The sequence below is a fragment of the Erythrolamprus reginae genome, chromosome 5 (assembly GCF_031021105.1).
Source record: "Erythrolamprus reginae isolate rEryReg1 chromosome 5, rEryReg1.hap1, whole genome shotgun sequence".
NCBI lineage: Eukaryota > Metazoa > Chordata > Lepidosauria > Squamata > Dipsadidae > Erythrolamprus > Erythrolamprus reginae.
This window is the reverse complement of record NC_091954.1, coordinates 71,292,990-71,310,067: the sequence shown is the minus strand read 5'-3', so window position 1 is coordinate 71,310,067 and position 17,078 is coordinate 71,292,990. Positions and strand designations below refer to the sequence as shown.

Genomic DNA, 17,078 nt, shown 5'->3' with positions numbered 1-17,078 from the left:
ACAATAAAATAAAAAATATATGGCAACTGAAAATAAATCACCCATCATAATCCTTAAATTAACCAAGAAACAGGTCCCTGCGAATACTTGGGGCCCCAGGCCTGGGCACAGCTCTTTTAAGAGCTTATGAAAAACTATGAGAGTTGGGGTCATTCTTATTTAAAATGCAGGTAGTCCTTAACTTGTGACAATTTGTTTAATGACTGTTTGAAGTTAGGATGTAACTAGAAAAGTGACTAATGAACAGTCCACACATTTAATAACATTTGTACCATCCCTATAGTCACATGATTACAGTTTGTGTGCTTGGTAAGGTATTTATGTCAATTACTGTATCCTGGATCATGTGATTCTTATTTATACCTCAGGGGGGCTTCCAACAAATAAAGTCAATGGGAGAAGCCAGTTTTGCTTGAAAGCCATATGATTTGCTTAAAGGCAGAAAGATTGTATAATTGGTGCGACTCATGTAATGACCACCTCACTTAGCAACAGAAGTCCTATTTCCAATTGTTGTACATGGAAGACTATGTGTACGTACACACACATTATGGTATATGTATACATACACACACACACTTACCATTATGAATTCAGGACTTCACGACTCAATATATATTTTGATGATCAGCCAATTTACTTGACCTTGAATTCAGTGTGCTTTAATTTCCTTTTAATTTATGGTTTTCTTCTGGGAATTAAATTCCCATTCTTTTTTAAAAAAGAAATGCAGCGGTGGAATAGTCACACTGGGAGTGTTCCTTATCTCCTCTGACTTTTACTTCTGATAGATATAATGTTTGAAGAAACAGTTGGTTTTTAACATACAAATAGTGGTAGACAAATGCTCATAAATATATGCAGAGTTAGCAATAAGAAAGGTTTTCTATACCTTCGGATTAGTTCAATTCTCCGTACTGAAGGAGCGGGTCCAGCAGTCACATGGGTTGCTCATGTCCAATCCGGTGGAACTGAGCCTAGTATTAAAAAAGCTTGCCGGATCCGCCCCTTCTCCAGAATTCGCTCAGTTCGCATATCCTGCGGTTGTATTGTGATAGCTCGTTCAACATTCTAACACCTTCCCTTCGATTCCTTTCTTCAAAAGTAGTAAGATTTGTTTTATCATTATTATTTACTTGCACTAATAGCGCCAGCCGTTTGCGGCTCGGCTTTTTTCCTTTGGAGAAGTTGCGGTTTCGTTTTCCCCCGGCGGTTTTGCCGGTTACGATTCCTGCGGCCGCTTGTGGATTCTTCTAATCCTTTGGCCTGGAGGTCCTAGTGCAAGTATTAATCTATTGAATTATTGATTATTTATTGTATACAATATATTTAAGGGCTTAAGAAATACCTCCTGCGGAGTGAGACGCCTTCTAGTCTCCTGGACTTAGTCGATCGCTTCCCCTTTAAGAAATTTACGGAGCGATTTTTTCGGCGCGAAGGCCTTCGCGCCCTTTTTAAATCTAGGCCTCTCGTGTTGGCCTCCTGCCAGCCGCGTAGGCCTCAGTCCACCGCGTGGATCCCGGAGCGGGCCTTGGGGGTCCCAGGCTAAATTCTCCACCGGCTAAGCCTCCAACCAGAGTGCCTTGGTTTACTTAATTATAAAGTTTAGGGAGGCTGGCCCCGCTGGATTTGGGGGCACGAACTCTGGGTTTGCCCAGATTGTCCTCAAGTTTCAGCAGCTTCGAGGCCTCGAAGCAGGATCCATTCCTCTTGGGAAGTCCTTGAAATTCTTCTCCTTATTATTCAGTTATTGGCTCAGCCTTGTCTTCTGTTAATTGTCAGACTATGGCTACTTTTCCCAAGAGAGGCACAACTAAAGGTCCCAGAGAGGCCAGGCCTACAGGCGATGAGATTACTAGTATCCCCCAGGCCTCTTCCTCCTCTTCTCCAGGGGCCCGCCCCTCGACCAAGGTCACCAGGGCCGAGAAGAGAAGGGACCTAGCCCTACAAAAAATCCATGACAAATCAGCAAAACGTTTGAAAGTGCAGGCCCAAGTAATCAGTAGTCAAGACCCCCCAGAGGCTTCTAGTCTTCCTCCTTCTGGGGTCCCTGTGTTATCTCTGGATGAGCCAAACCTAGACAGACCCCAACCTAACCTATGGGGCATAGGTCCAGAGGAACCAGATATTATTGAAGATTCCCCCCAGCCAGGATCCTCCCAGGCCTTTAGGGATTCTTCTGCCATTTCTGCTGATATTTCCAGTTTACCTCCTGAGTTCCAATCTATTTTTGCTGTGTTGTCCAAAGCCATTGATGCCAAGCTCTCCACCATCAATGAGCTTCCCTTACCTCTTCCTCCTTCTCGTTCCTCCCGCCCCTTGGGTTCTCCCCCAGCGGTCAGAGCTCCTATTCAGGATGATTCAGATTCCTCCCAGGATGAATATGAGGATATAGAGGATGATGAGGAGCCTTTCCAAGGCTTATCAGATGATGAGGAATCCCAAATAAAGGTTCCCCCTCCAATTACTATTTTTCCTTCTCAATTATTCAAATCTCTCCTCCTCAAAGCTAGAATTTCTACGGGATTAGCGGCCCAGGAGAAACAAGCCTCCACTTCCACTGATCCCCCGGAGGAGAATTTACCTTACTTCACAGAGGAACAGGAGGATAACGAGGTAATTCCTATGCCTAAGTTGTTTAAAGATGCTTTACTCAAACAGTGGGAATTTCCAGCCTCTGGCCTTAATCCCTCCACCAAGGACAGAAAGTTGTACAAACTTTCCTCTTCCTATGAAGAGCTTCTATCCTTTCCCAAACCGGATGAACCTGTCAAGATTCTTCACTCGGCAGCGGCTGTGCCAGGCGAGGCGGAGGAAGTCCTCCGCCCAGAGGACAAGCGCATTGAGCAAATGCTCAAAAGAGGATTCACCGCTGATTCCTGGGCCACTAAAAGCTCTGCAGCGGCTTCCTTTTTCTCCAGAGCCATGCTGCTGTGGCTTCGCCAACTTCAACAGCATATTCCTCCCGATGACTTGAGAGGTCAACAAGACTTCAACAAGGTCTTTGCAGCTGCCCAGTACGTGGCTGATGCCACCTTGCAATCTACTAGATTTTCTGCTAAGTCTATTGCAGCTTCTACAACGGCAAGAAGACTCCTATGGATTCGCCCTTGGCAAGCGGGAGTTCGCCAAAAGTGGCAGTTATCCCAGGGTCCCTTAAAGCGCGACCTTCTCTTCGGTGATCTTCTGGATCCACTCCTCACGGAAACCACGGACAAGAAGAAAGTTTTGGGTCCAACCACAAAAAAGGCTACCAAAACGCAGTCCTTTCGTCGCCCAGGGCGCCAGCAAGATCAAGCGGCTTCCTACCAGAGATCTCCAGGTCAGTATTCCCCCCGCTTTCGTTCCCAAGGTAGGAACTCCAGGGGTAGAGGGTTTCGCTTCCAAAGGGGAGCTTCCTCTAGCAGGGCTTCAAAAAAACCTAGATGGTAATCTTACCTCTATTCCCATAGGGGGTCGCCTAGCTCATTTCGCCTCTAATTGGCGTCTCACCTCCAAGGACCCTTGGGTCATTGACACTGTTCAAACAGGCCTTCTTTTAGAATTTATTTCTCCCCCCCCTAAACGTTTTATTTCCTGCCCTTCTCCCAGGTCATCCTCAGATTGTAACCGTATGGAGGAGGCCATTTCTCATCTATTGTCCATCAGAGCCATTCAACCGGTCCCTTCCGGTCAGAAGGGCCTAGGTTTTTACTCCATCCTATTTATGGTTCCAAAGTCCTCCGGAGGTTGGAGAGCTATTTTGGATTTAAAGAAACTAAATCTATTCATCAAATATAGGAAATTTAAGATGCACTCCTTGTCTTCTATTTTGGCCGCCATTCACTCGGGAGATTTCATGGTCTCCTTAGACCTCACTGAGGCCTACCTTCACATTCCTATAGCCAAATGCCACAGAAAATTTTTACGTTTTTCCTTTCAAGGCAGGCATTTCCAGTATAGGGCGATGCCATTTGGCCTTTCCTCGGCCCCTCGGGTCTTTACAAAGCTCTTGGGGTCCCTGGCGGCCTATATCCGGGCGTCTCCCATCCACATTTTATGTTATCTTGATGATATTTTGATTCATGGGAACTCCCTAGAGAAAGTGAAAACAGACCTTTCTGTCACCATGTCAGTCCTTCAGGACCATGGATTTTCCATCAACTTTGATAAAAGCCACCTCCAACCTTCCACATCCATTTCTCACCTGGGATCCATTATTGATTCAGAATCCTCCCAGGTTTTTCTCTCTCCCGAGAGAAAACTCAGTATAGTGGAATTAATTTCTAACATTTTATCTAATTCTTCAGTTTCCATAGTTACTCTATCTTCCCTTTTGGGGAAGATGGTGTCATGCATAGGCATCATTCCCTGGGCTCGCCTTCATGCTAGGGAACTCCAGTGGCTCCTGTTACCTTTTCAGAGATCAGGGCACAGCAACTCAAATCGACGCATTGTCATCCCACTGAGTGTTCGCAGATCCTTCAAGTGGTGGAAGTCTCCAGCCATGGACAGAGGATCCCCGTTCAGGTGCCCGGATCAATTTGTCATCACCACAGATGCCAGTCTATCGGGATGGGGCGCCCACGCCCAGGGGATGATAGCCCAGGGCACGTGGTCCCCGGAGGAAGCTTCCAGGCCAATCAATTGGCTAGAGTTAAGAGCCGTTTCCCTGGCTCTGAAGCATTTCTCTCCTCGCATTCCCAACCGGCACGTTCTCATTCTCACCGACAACATTGCCACGAAAAGCCATATTTGCAGACAGGGGGGCACGAGATCCAAAGCTCTCATGAGGGAGGCCCTCAAGTTGGGCCTTTGGGCGGAAAAACATCTCCAGTCGCTCCTAGCCGATCACATCTCGGGGAGTCTCAACGTCCAGGCGGATTGGCTATCCCGAGCAACGATAGACCCAGGAGAGTGGAACCTACATCAAGACCTGTTCCATCAAATCACCCTCAGATTCGGCCTACCAATCCTGGATCTCTTCGCGACCAATGCGAACGCCCAACTCCCTCGCTTCTATTCCAGATTTCCATCCCCGGGAGCGGAAGCAATCAATGCCCTCCGGAGTCCATGGCCTCCAGGCCTACTCTACGCATTTCCTCCAATTCCAATCCTCCCGGACGTGATTTACAAGGTCCTCACCGAGAGGGCCCGAGTAATCTTAATCGCCCCTCACTGGCCCCGCCGGCCCTGGTTCGCGGATCTCCAACAGCTGTCCGTCCAGGACCCTTGGCGACTCCCCGTTTCGGGGGATATGCTGCGGCAGGGGGCCTCTTTCCATCCAGACCCGGAGTGGTTCCACCTCACCGCCTGGCTGTTATCAGGAGAGATTTAGAACTGCGTGGTCATGACCCCGATTCAGTGGAGGTCATTTTAAAGGCCAGAAGGGGTTCGACCAATCGAATCTACGACCACACGTGGTCCAAGTTTCACCAGTGGTGTCTACAGGAAGGTCTCTCCCCTCTGTGCATTCCCATACACAGAATAATTTCCTTCCTTATGCAAGGCTTCCATAAAGGACTTTCCACCAGCACCCTCCGGCGTCATCTGGCAGCCATTTCATCTGTCCTAGGGGGTCCCCGCAGACAGCCTCTCCGATCCTTCCCTGAAGTTCAGGAATTCCTCAAGGGCATAGCCAACCTCAGACCTTCCAAGGTCCACAGGTATCCATCCTGGGATTTGCCACGGGTTCTCCATTCCCTCACGCAGGCACCATACGAACCCCTAAAATCGGCGTCCCTCAGGTACCTATCCTTTAAGGTAGCATTCCTGGTGGCTATTACCTCTGCCCGACGCATTTCGGAGCTGGCTGCCCTCTCAATCAGGCAGGACCTTTGTCAATTCCATCAGGACAAGGTAGTCTTGCGACTGGACCCCACCTTCTTACCCAAGGTCAGTTCCATGTTCCACAGATCTCAGGATATTGTCCTACCTTCCTTCTGCCTCCAACGAGACCATCCCTTGGCAATTAGATGGCACACCCTGGATCTCACCAGAGCGCTGAGAATTTATATCCAACGCACAGGACCCTTTCGGAGGTCAGAAGCACTTTTTGTAGCCTATCATCCCAGAGTCATGGGGGCCAAAGTGTCTTCAACAGTAATAGGCCGTTGGATCAGAGGGACTATATCTAAGGCCTATGAGTCGGCCTCCCTCTCAGTTCCAAGGAACATCACAGCGCATTCCACCAGGAGCGCAGCCACCTCGGCCGCTTGGGCGACTCAAGCCCCGTTGGAGGAGGTCTGCAAAGCAGCCACTTGGGCCTCGCCAAATTCCTTCATCAGGCACTACAAGATTGATTCTTACGCTTCAGCGGACGCTGCCTTCGGCAGAAGGGTACTCCAATCCGTTATCTCACACGATAGCAAGCTAATCCCACCCTAGGGACCATCTATTGGGTATGTCCCATGTGACTGCTGGACCCGCTCCTTCAGTACGGAGAATAGGCGTTGATTGCTTACCTGAACGCCTCTTCTCGTACGGTGAGCGGGTACAGCAGTCACTTCCCGCCCTTGTATGTGTCTTCTTTACCTTTCTATATCTTTCTTCCTCTAACAATGAGAGTTGAACACTACAGAGCTTCACAACTGAGCCTAGTCTATGGATTCGCGAATTCTGGGGAAGGGGCGGATCCGGCAAGCTTTTTTAATACTAGGCTCAGTTCCACCGGATTGGACATGAGCAACCCATGTGACTGCTGTACCCGCTCACCGTACGAGAAGAGGCGTTCAGGTAAGCAATCAACGCCTATTCTGTTGTAGTGCTCAAATTGTTCTGTGTAACCTTGTGAAGGCCTGGCCCTTATGTATTTTATGATTACAATCTGTGGGATTAGTGCCGTTATCATTAATATTCCAAGTAGTTTCATCTAATTATTAAGGGGAATATCAGCATTTTTCGAAACCAAATAATATCCATCAGTAGCAAATAAGCTTCATAGATAGATGTCTTCTTATTTAGAGAAAAATATTAGAACGTTAAATTCTGTAACCAGAGGAATTGTCTCCTGTATGAATAAGTGCAGAAGAACAACACTGATTTTATTTTGCACTCTATGGTATTATTATGAACCAAGACATCTATATCAGGTTCTCATGATAGCCAGCCCTATTACAACATTTGGGAAGTTCTAGAGAACCTGTTTTGCTTGATGATCAGCAGATAACATTCATTTCTAGTAAATAGTAGTATTAGTTCATGCAAAATGAAATTTTATGGCTTTTGCAGATAAGCACAATATTAGATCAGCTGTTTGCTTGCTGCAAAACATCCTCCAATTTCTATTCTCCTTGGAAACAGGAGGCCTTTCTTTTCTTTTCTTCAGATTTTAAGAGCCAACTTAGATTCCCATTTTGTTGATGGGGTTACCATGTTCAGCAAATAGCTTAAATGTTTCTAAAAGGTTTGCTCAAGCTATATTTGCTTAAGTAACCAATCCAGGCAATTAAAAGAACCTTTCTGCAGTACTGGATTTGCTGTGCTTCACCCTAGTTATCCAAGCAACTTTGCTTTTTCAGTTGAATCTGGATATTTCTCTTCCATCCTTCTGTTCAATATTGACTATTCTATTAGAAATTTCTCTTTACTGTCTGAAGATGTATAGGGTTTTCTATCTAGACTAGATAAGATCTTTCTGTAAGCCATAGATACTAGCTATTGCAGATGTTTATGGGATTTTTGTCATATTTTCTAAATAGTTTGCAAAGTGAGTCCTCTGTGGCAAGTTTTGAGTGTTCCATTGTTCGAATAGAAACACTGAGACAATGGACAGCAATACAGCAATCATGTTCTCCATAGGTTTTCTGCCAGAGAGCTTTTATAATCATTCTGTCATAACGCTCCTCCCTATTTAAAATTGTTGACTTGGTATACAAATAAAAATAGACATATTTTATGGTTTGATCCTGGTCTTCTTTCTTTCTTATATATCTGCCTATTTGCCCAGCAAATAAGGTTCCTACCCATTCACATTTTGTTAGCAGAGACCCCAAAGTAGAAGGATAGGTTGGTTACCTGAAATTATAGCTCTCTGAATGGTCATCTGTGAAGTTACGCAATTTTCTTTCCCCCCTATTGCTTATGTTTTCTTCTGTTGGTCATTCTATTCCCTATTTACCTGCTGTGGTAGTTGTTAAGAACTCAGGAGAAAATAGGAATTGTGTTGTTGGGATGTGCACACTGGGAGCCAGGGGCATGTTTCCCTCAAACTTTCCATTTGTTGTAAAATAGTGTCAAGAAGTTGATGTACAGCATTAAAATCCATATGTGTATGATGGTATAGATGACCACTCAAAGATCTATTGTTACAGGTCTGCAACCTCTCCTCTTTTTTTTTAATTTCCCCTTTAGATACCCTCAGACCTTCTGGATAAGGAATTTCTACCCATTCTACAAGAGGAGCCCCTACTACCTTTGGCACTAGTACCTTTTACAGAAGAAGAACAGGTTAGTTTTAAAAATGGGCATTTTTATGAGAATTTAATGATAGAAAAGTAGATTATTCATTATAGCACATTTACCATTCAGGTTAATAGAGTCAATTCAGCTCGTATAAAACATTTCCTTGTTATCATGCATGGTAGTGTATAAGCAGGCTACCAAAATATTTACTACCATACTGTGGACGTGGCTTATGCAGGATGCCCTGCATTTTCTTTCAACATGTTTCAGTGCAAACTGGGTGCTCTGGGGTAGAGCTCCATTTTTACTACCCCACTGCATTCCCCCCCCCCCCAATCCGGGCAGTAGTCCACCCGTGTATATAAGATACAGGTTTCTCCCAGTTATGACTGGTTCACCCGAACCAGTAGCGACCTGCTGGTGATGACACAGAACTGGTTCGGTCGGTGCCAGTCCGTGGGTACTGCCATATTTAATTTTTTTTTTACATCGATTTTTTCCCCCGCTAGGTTTTTTTTTTTTGCACATGCGCAGAAGCTGAGTTTCTAGCACTGTGCATGCGGTCACCATTTTGTTTTTGCCTTTTTTGGAGGGAGGGAGGATTCCCCCCTCCTAACTTATTTGTTTTGGATTTTTCCCCCCTGTGTTTTTTTCTTCTGCACATGCGCAGAAGCCGAGTTTCTGGCACTGTACATGCAGTCGCCCATCTTGTTTTCGGCTTTTTTTGGAGGGGGTAATTTTTGGGATTTTTTGCCACTGTGCATGTGCACCTGGCCACACAGCATAGAAGGAAGCAAACCGACAGAAAGGTAAGTTAGAACCCACCCCTGTAGTATATACCACGTTCATATTTTAGAATTTAAACATTAAGTATTACCATATATTCTAAATACATCTACTGTCACTTACCAAATTTCATATTGGCCAATATTAAAATTAAAGAATTGTAAATGATATTTCAAATATATATTTTGACCTAAGAAGTCTTAAATACCATTTTCAAATATTCAGAAAAGTTCTTGTTTAAACTTATTAAGGTATCACAGAGTAAAAAAAGAATGTAGTTCTGATTTTACAGTCTCATTCTATTTAGTAAGTCTCCAGCCCTAACCTAAAACTAGCCCCGTTAAGATTGTCAGCCAGATGGACACATTTGGTACCATATTTTCCCAAAAATAATACCTAATCGGAAAATAAACCCTAATGTGTCTTTTGGAGAGAAAATTAATATAAGACCTGGTCTTATGTTCAGGAAAATGTGTGGGTGTGGTTTGATGCTCATGCGTGCACACATACACAGTTTGTTTTTGATATACAGGTAATATTCAACCTACGGCCAGATTTGGGATCAGAATTTCATTTGTTAAGCAATATGGTTATTAAGTGAGTCATGCTTGATTTTATGACTTTATTTGCTTTGGTCATTAATCACCACGGCTGTTAAGCAAATCATGTGGCTTCCCCTTTGACTTTACTTACTTATAAGACACCCCTTGGAAAGATTTTGAATGGTGTTCATGTGACAAACACCCCCCCCCAATGCTGCAACCATTGTGAATACATGCCTAAGTTTGATCATATGGCCAAGGAGATGTTGCAAAGGTTGTAAGTGTGAAGACTGGTCATAGTTCATATTTTTCAGTGTCATTGCACCTTCAAATAGCTGTTAATTAAATGGTTGTAAGTCCAAGACTACCTGTAATCACCATTTGGGTACAAATAATCGAGCACTCAATATTGTTTTTACTTATTGTTTTAGACCAGTGGTTCTCAACCTTTCTAATGCCGCGACCCTTTAATTCAGTTCCTCATGTTGTGGTGACCCCACAATCATAAGTCTAGCGCCAATTCTCCCAACAGAGCTTTAAGCTGATTGGTAGGAAGGACAGAGGGACACCCCCACTGTAAACGCCTGATTGGTCAGATTGTAAAAATATGTTCCAAGGCACCAGAATAGAAGCTTTATTTCTTAACATCATGGGGAATTTGTCTTTTCCCCTGGTCTTAGGCGACCCCCGTGAAACGGTCATTCGACCCCCAAAGGGGTCCTGACCCCCAGGTTGAGAACCACTGTTTTAGACTGCGGAGAATTTCAGTCGTCCAGGTCATGACATGATGCTTTTTCAAAAGGCAGTTGGACTTCCTTTGGGTTTTCCTCCCCTTAAAGACATTTCACTTCTCATCACCAGTTCACAGTTATTGTGTTAGTATTTTCTTTCTTTCATTTTTAAAACCAAGATCATATGCATTTATTTCAGATAATGATAAACAGTGGTGATATTAATAACATTAGCTATATTTTAAGATTTACAATGATTTGCAATTATGTGTTTTGTATAGTCAATTATTTCATTATTCAAATAATGAAACAATGAATTTTAAATATAATTATACATTTTGTTTATTGATATTTTATCTTCTATACAGTGCCTTCTCTAATCTATAGGTGAAACTCAAAAAATTAGAATATTGTACAAAAGTTCATTTATTCAGTAATGCAACTTAAAAGATGAAATGTAACATATGAGAAAGATTCATTACATGCAAAGCAAGATAGATCAAGCCGTGATTTATCATAATTGTACAGTTCATGAAAACCTCAAATCCACAATTTCAGAAAATTAGATTATTACATGCAATCAATAAAACAAGGATTGTACATAGAACAATGCTGGACCTCTGAAAAGTATAAGCATGCATATGTACTCAGTACTTGGTTTGGGGCTCTTTTGCAGCAATTACTGCCTCAAAGTGGTATGGCATGGAAGCTATCAGCCTATGGCACTACTGAGGTGTTATGAAAGACCAGGATGCTTCAATAGCGGCCTTCAGCTCTTCTGCATTATTCAGTCTCACGTCTCTCATTTTTCTCTCGGCAATGCCCCATAGATTCTCTATGGCAGGGGTGGGGAAAGTTGGCTCTTCTATGACTTGTGGACTTCAACTCCCAGAATTCCTGAACCAATCATGCTAGCTCAGGAATTCTGGGAGTTGAGGTCCACATGTCATAGAAAAGCCAACTTTGCCTACCCCTGCTCTATCGAGTTCGGGTCATGTGAATTTGTTGGCCAATCAAGCACAGCAATCCCATGGTCTTTGAAGCAGGTTTTAGTGCTTTAAGCAGTGTGGGCCGGTGCCAAGTCCTGCTGGGAAATGAAGTCAGCATCCCCATAAAGATTGTCTGTGGAAGGAAGCATGAAGTGCTCCAAAATCTCCCTGTAGATGGCTGCGTTGACACACCAGCAGATGACATGGCTCCCCAAATCAACACAGACTGTGGAAACTTCACACTGGACATTAAGCATCTTGCAGTATGTGCTTCTCCATTCTTCCTCCATATTCTGGGTCCTTGGTTTCCGAATGAGATGCAAAAATTGCTCTCATCAGAAAAGAGGACTTTGAATCACTGAGCAACAGACCAGGTCTGTTTTTATTTAGCCCAGGTAAGGCGCTTCTGATGTTGCTTGTTGTTCAGGAGCGGCTTGACAAGATGAATATGACATTTGAAGCCCATGTCCAGGATCTGTCTGTGTGTGGTGTCTCTTTATGTACTGACTCCAGCCTCAGTCCACTCCTTGTGAAAGTCCCCCGCACTTTTGAATGGTCTTTTCCTGACAATCCTCTCCAGGCTGTAGTCATCTCTGCTGCTTGTGCACCTTTTCCTTCCCACATAACTTTCTATTAATATGTTTTGATACAGCACTTTGAGAACATCCAATTTTGTTTGCAATTACTTTTTGAGACTTTCCCTCCTTACGGAGGGTGTCAGTGCTGCTTTTCTGTACAACTGTCAGGTCAGAAGTCTTTCCCATGATTGTGATTCCTACTGAACTAGAATAAGAGACCATTTAAAGGCTCAGGAACTCTTTGCAGGTGTTATGGCTTAATTAGCTGATTAGAGTGGGACACTTTGAGCCTGGGATATTGCAACTTTTCACAATATTATAATTTTCTGAGATTGTGGATTTGGGGTTTTCGTGTGCTATGCGACATGATCATTACAATTGTGACAAATCACAGCTTGAACTATCTTGCTTTGCATGTAATGCTTCCCTCTCATATATTAGTTTCACCTTTTAAGTTGCATTACTGATATATACCGTAAATGAACTTTTGCATGATATTCTAATTTTTTTAGTTTCACCTGTACTTTTCTATGTGCAATAATTTATTTCAGTCTTAAATGCTTTAAAATATTTTTAATTAAAAAGTTTAATATTTAATCAATCATTACTCATCTGCTTTGTCATTACTTCTCTGAGATTGATTTGGTGCTTCATTGTGTTTTCAGTTGCAGAATAATATTGGAGTTGAGTATGAAATATGTTTTCATTTGATAGCTTCAGAAATGTTTTTGTTACTTATTTCTTTCTTTTGGCAGAGAAATTTTTCATTATCTGTAAATAGTACTGCTGTCCTACGATTGATGGGACGAGGAGGAGGAGGAGGAGGAGGAACAGTGGTAGGGGCTCCTCGAGGTCGAAGTTCCTCTAGAGGTCGAGGTGAGATTTATTAATAAACAAAATATTATGGTTTTTTAAAAGAATATATATATTCTTTATATTTATATAAGTCTACGAAGAGGGGCGGCATACAAATCTAATAAATAAATTTGCCATAAATATACTATAGATTTTTTTCTGTTTTGAATGAAAGAAAAATGAAAAGTTAAAAACAATAAATATAAACCAACACAGAGAATGTACCCCAAACATTTGTAATGGAAAGTTAAAAAAATTATAATACGAGAAAAAAATGAGTGCTATAGTTCTGAAGAATAATTCATAATTTTTCTAGCAAATGCTCAATTGTTCTAATGTACTAATATTAAACATCTGATATATCTAGAAATGAAGATAAAATGAAATGGCTTTATATCTGGAATGTCATCAACATATTCCTAAATGCTCCAGTTATAATGTGGAAATAAACCCTTTCTGCTGTCATTCGATAGCATAGTGATCTAAAACCTGCCAAATGATCTGGTATTCTTGTCAGAGCAGTGCTTATGATATCTGAAATTGGGGGAGGTTTTGGTCTTCCCCTTGTCATGGTTAGATCCCACCCTGATTACCATGGGTTTCTCTGGCACCACTATCCAATACAGAGAGGCCAGACCATTAGATGAGTCTGCCCACAGTAACTGATGGACCCTGATGGGTTTCAGAAGGAGATGGGGGTTGCATGATTAATCTAAAGCATTGGTTGCTGCTTCAAAATAAGATAGTGGCTGAGGCTTTGGATCAGATTGTATGCAATTTATCCCCTCTTCCATAAACCACGGGAATGACCCAAAAAGTTAAAGCAGATGAAATGAGATAAGAGAAATATAGAATATTACTGGCATTCTACAGGGGATGAAGCTGATCAGAAAAGGGTTTAAACCACTATAAAGCCTGCCTATTGGTGGTAAGCATCAGTATTTCCCCATATTTATTTTGTCTGTGGACCTTGAAGCCATATTTCATGTGACCTTAGAGCAGTGATTTTCAATCTTTTTTGAGCTGCGGCACATTTTTCACATTTACAAAATCCTGGGGCACACCACCAACCAAAATGACACTCTAGGACACTCTCCTCTCTTTTTCCATCTCTGTCTCCTCCCCCCCCCCCCCTTGTGTGTGTGCTCTTTTCATCATGGATTCCGAATTATGGGGTTGGTTCAGTTCCCCAAGATTTACACACTGGTAGCAGCATTAAGCATCTTCCTCCATCCTCCTATCCTCCCCCCCCCACCAGATGCGGAAGATGCCTTGAAGGCTGAGGAGAGAAAGGAGGAGATATCCCTTTACAGAGCCCATTAGGCGGGCTCGTGGGTGATTCAGATCTCTACGGCAGCCTCCTTCTTTTTGAGAGCTTCACTGCAATGGCTCTGGCAATTGCAAGCTCGGCTTCTGGCGGAAGACCTGGGAGCTCATCAGTAAGATCATCCTAGTGGCCAAATATACCCCAGATGCGTCCCTGAACGCAGCCAAATTTTTGGCACCCACCATTGCATCTTCAATAATGGCCCATCAGATGCTGTGGCTGCGACACTGGCGCATGGACACCAAAAACAAATGGAAGTTGGCAGCTGCCCCCTTTGAGAGGCAATGTCCATTTGTCCAGTCCCTCAAACCCTTTTTAGTAGAGACCAGGGACAAGTGGAATGTTCTACCTATGCAGGGCAGGCACTCTGATTTCCACTCCCCCCCTTACTTAATTCTGAATCTCAGTGGACTCAACCAGCATCTGGTCTACCAGAGATTCGAGATGCACTCCCTTGGATCTATCCTATAGGGCTCTGGGAGGGGGGCTTCTTGGCTTTAGTAGATCTAACAGAAGCCTCGGAGAGATCACACGGGACTATTCTTTCAAGGAGCCGGACAGACTAACAATAACGTCTGATGCCAGCCTATTCAGTTGGGGGCTCCTTTCGGCTCCCACGGGGTCCAGGGACGGTGGATTCGGCAGGAGCTCCAGCAGAAATTGGCTGGAACTCTGGGCAGCCCATTTGGGCCTCAGGCTATCCAAGAGGGGATCTTGGGTCGACACGTCGTCCTCCTCACAAACAATGTGGCCACCAAAGCCCAGGTGAACAGGCAGTGGGGACAAGGTTGAAGTCCTTTATGGGAGAAGCAGAGTCTCTGTGCCAGTGGGCAGAAACCCATCTGTTATCAATCAAGGCAGCACACATTGCAGGGCCTTCCAACGTACAGGAGGACTGGTTGAGCAAGACCACTGTGCACCAGTTGGAGTGGCACCAGTTTGCAGAGTTTGCAGAACAGTCAGATCGATTTGGCCATCTGATCCTGGATCTCTTCGCCTCTCTGTCAAACTCTCACCTTCCCAGGTTCTTCAAAAAATTTCTGGCCCTGGGAGCAGAAGGAGTGGATGCACAAAGAGGCTCATGGACCAAGGGGCTCTTGTATGTCCTCTGATTCCAAGGATTATCAGGAAGGTTCTGTCGGAGAGGGCGAATACTATTGGTGACTTCCCCATTGGCCGTGGTTTGCCGACCTGGTTGGTCTGTCCATCATCAGACTGTGGAGGTTTCCCCTGAAGCGAGTTTCCTTCAGCCAAGATCACGTCATCCATCTGGAGCCTCAGTGGTTCCACTTGACCACTTGGTGATTGAGTAGAGGCTCCTGAAATGGGAGATGTTCTCTAACAAGGTCATTTGGACGATACAGGTGGCCTTCCACCACGTGCATTTACTGTATTTTTTTGATGTATAAGATGCACCTTTTTCCTCCCTGAAAGAGGCTGATAATTTGGGTTGTTTCCACCCACCCACCCAGCCCTAACTAGCTGCTAACGATCTTCCTAGCTCTTACCTTGCAGGTTCTTTCATTATTTCTACGAAGAATGTTTTTCAAGCTTAAGTCTTTCCAGGGTTTTTTTCATTGCTCTAACTTGCTCCAAATAAGTTTCTTTCCAGCCCTAACCAGGTTCTAACGATCTTCCCAGCTTTTACTGGCTTGCAAGCTCTTTCATTGTTATTCTCTTGAAGAATGTTTTCCAAACCCTGTCTTTGTAGGGTATTTATTCATCCTCTACTCGCTCCGAATGTTTCTTTCCAACCCTAACCTGGTGTTATTAATGTTCCTAGCTCTTGTTGGCTTGCAAGCTTTTTTGTTGATGCTCTCTGCAAAGAATGTTTTTCAAGTCCTAAGACTTTCCAGATTTTTTTTCATTGCTCTAACTTGCTCTGAATAAGTTTCTTTCCAGCCCCAGCCAGGTGCTAATAATGTTCCCAGCTCTTATCAACTTGCAAGCTCTTTCATTGTTACTCTCTGTGAAGAATGTTTCCCAAGACCTAAGTCTTTGCAGGGCTTTTTCCATTGCTTTATTTTCTCCTAATGTTTCTTTCTAGATGGTAATGATGTTCCCAGCTCCTACTGGCTTGCAAGCTCTTTCATTGTTACTCTCTGCAAATAAAGTTTTTTTTTTAAGCCCTAACCGGGGGATAAAATAATGTGCTGGTTAAGGACGCTAGCCAGATGAATACCTGGTAAGCAGATTCTTTTCCCTGTTTTCCTCCCCAAAAACTAAGGTGCGTCTTATACTCCAAAAATACGGTACAATGCAACATGGAAGACTTTCAGTAACTAGGATGCTAAGGACCATTCTCCCATGCCTCTGGAAGGAGAGTCCAGCATGGGTTTAGCTCAAGTCTTATTGGTAGGACTGAGTTTTAAATTAACATAATTACATAATAATTAGGTACCGCCCCCTTGCTGCCCCAAGAAGCCAGTTTTAAAAAACTCAGTCGAGGATAAGGACTTGAGTTTTTTTCCCCTCTGGGATAAGTATAAGTTTAGTTTGTAAAATAAATTGATGTTTGAACCTTGTAATTTTTTCTTTCTTTTCACACAGGTTCATGATCGGCTTGGGGTTTTCTGCGCTCCACGGGCAGCGCCCCCACCCTTCCTCCTTATGGGGCCTCTTTTCTCCGCGGGTACTGCCCTGAGAAGGAGCAACGGGGCTCTAGGTCCCTGACCCCCGTGGCCAGACCTAGCCCAAACACCCCAGGTGGGGAGGGTCCATCCCTCCCCATTGACGGGGGCGGCAAGATGCTGGCGCCGCAACCGCGGCCGCTTTTTTTCTTGCCGCTTCACAGCTGATCGCTCCGGCTCTGGGAGCGGAGCACAGCGACGGCGTTCCTCGCGCCATAAGGGATTCCCCCTGAAGGAGAGCGACCCCCGGAGTCGGGT

The 17,078-nt window shown here is 44.0% G+C and overlaps 1 protein-coding gene across 2 annotated transcripts in view; it reads left to right on the top strand.

The window, feature by feature from the left end:
- Positions 1 to 17,078, top strand: part of GIGYF2 (GRB10 interacting GYF protein 2) — a 114,484-nt gene that overhangs the window by 36,642 nt on the left and 60,764 nt on the right. The window contains exons 4-5 of one of the 2 annotated variants that reach the window (XM_070753040.1): positions 8,332 to 8,427; positions 12,764 to 12,884. In XM_070753040.1, coding sequence (XP_070609141.1) covers positions 8,332 to 8,427; positions 12,764 to 12,884 — 217 coding nt within the window. The remainder of the gene's footprint in view (positions 1 to 8,331; positions 8,428 to 12,763; positions 12,885 to 17,078) is intronic. The other variant, XM_070753041.1, reaches the window with a different exon arrangement.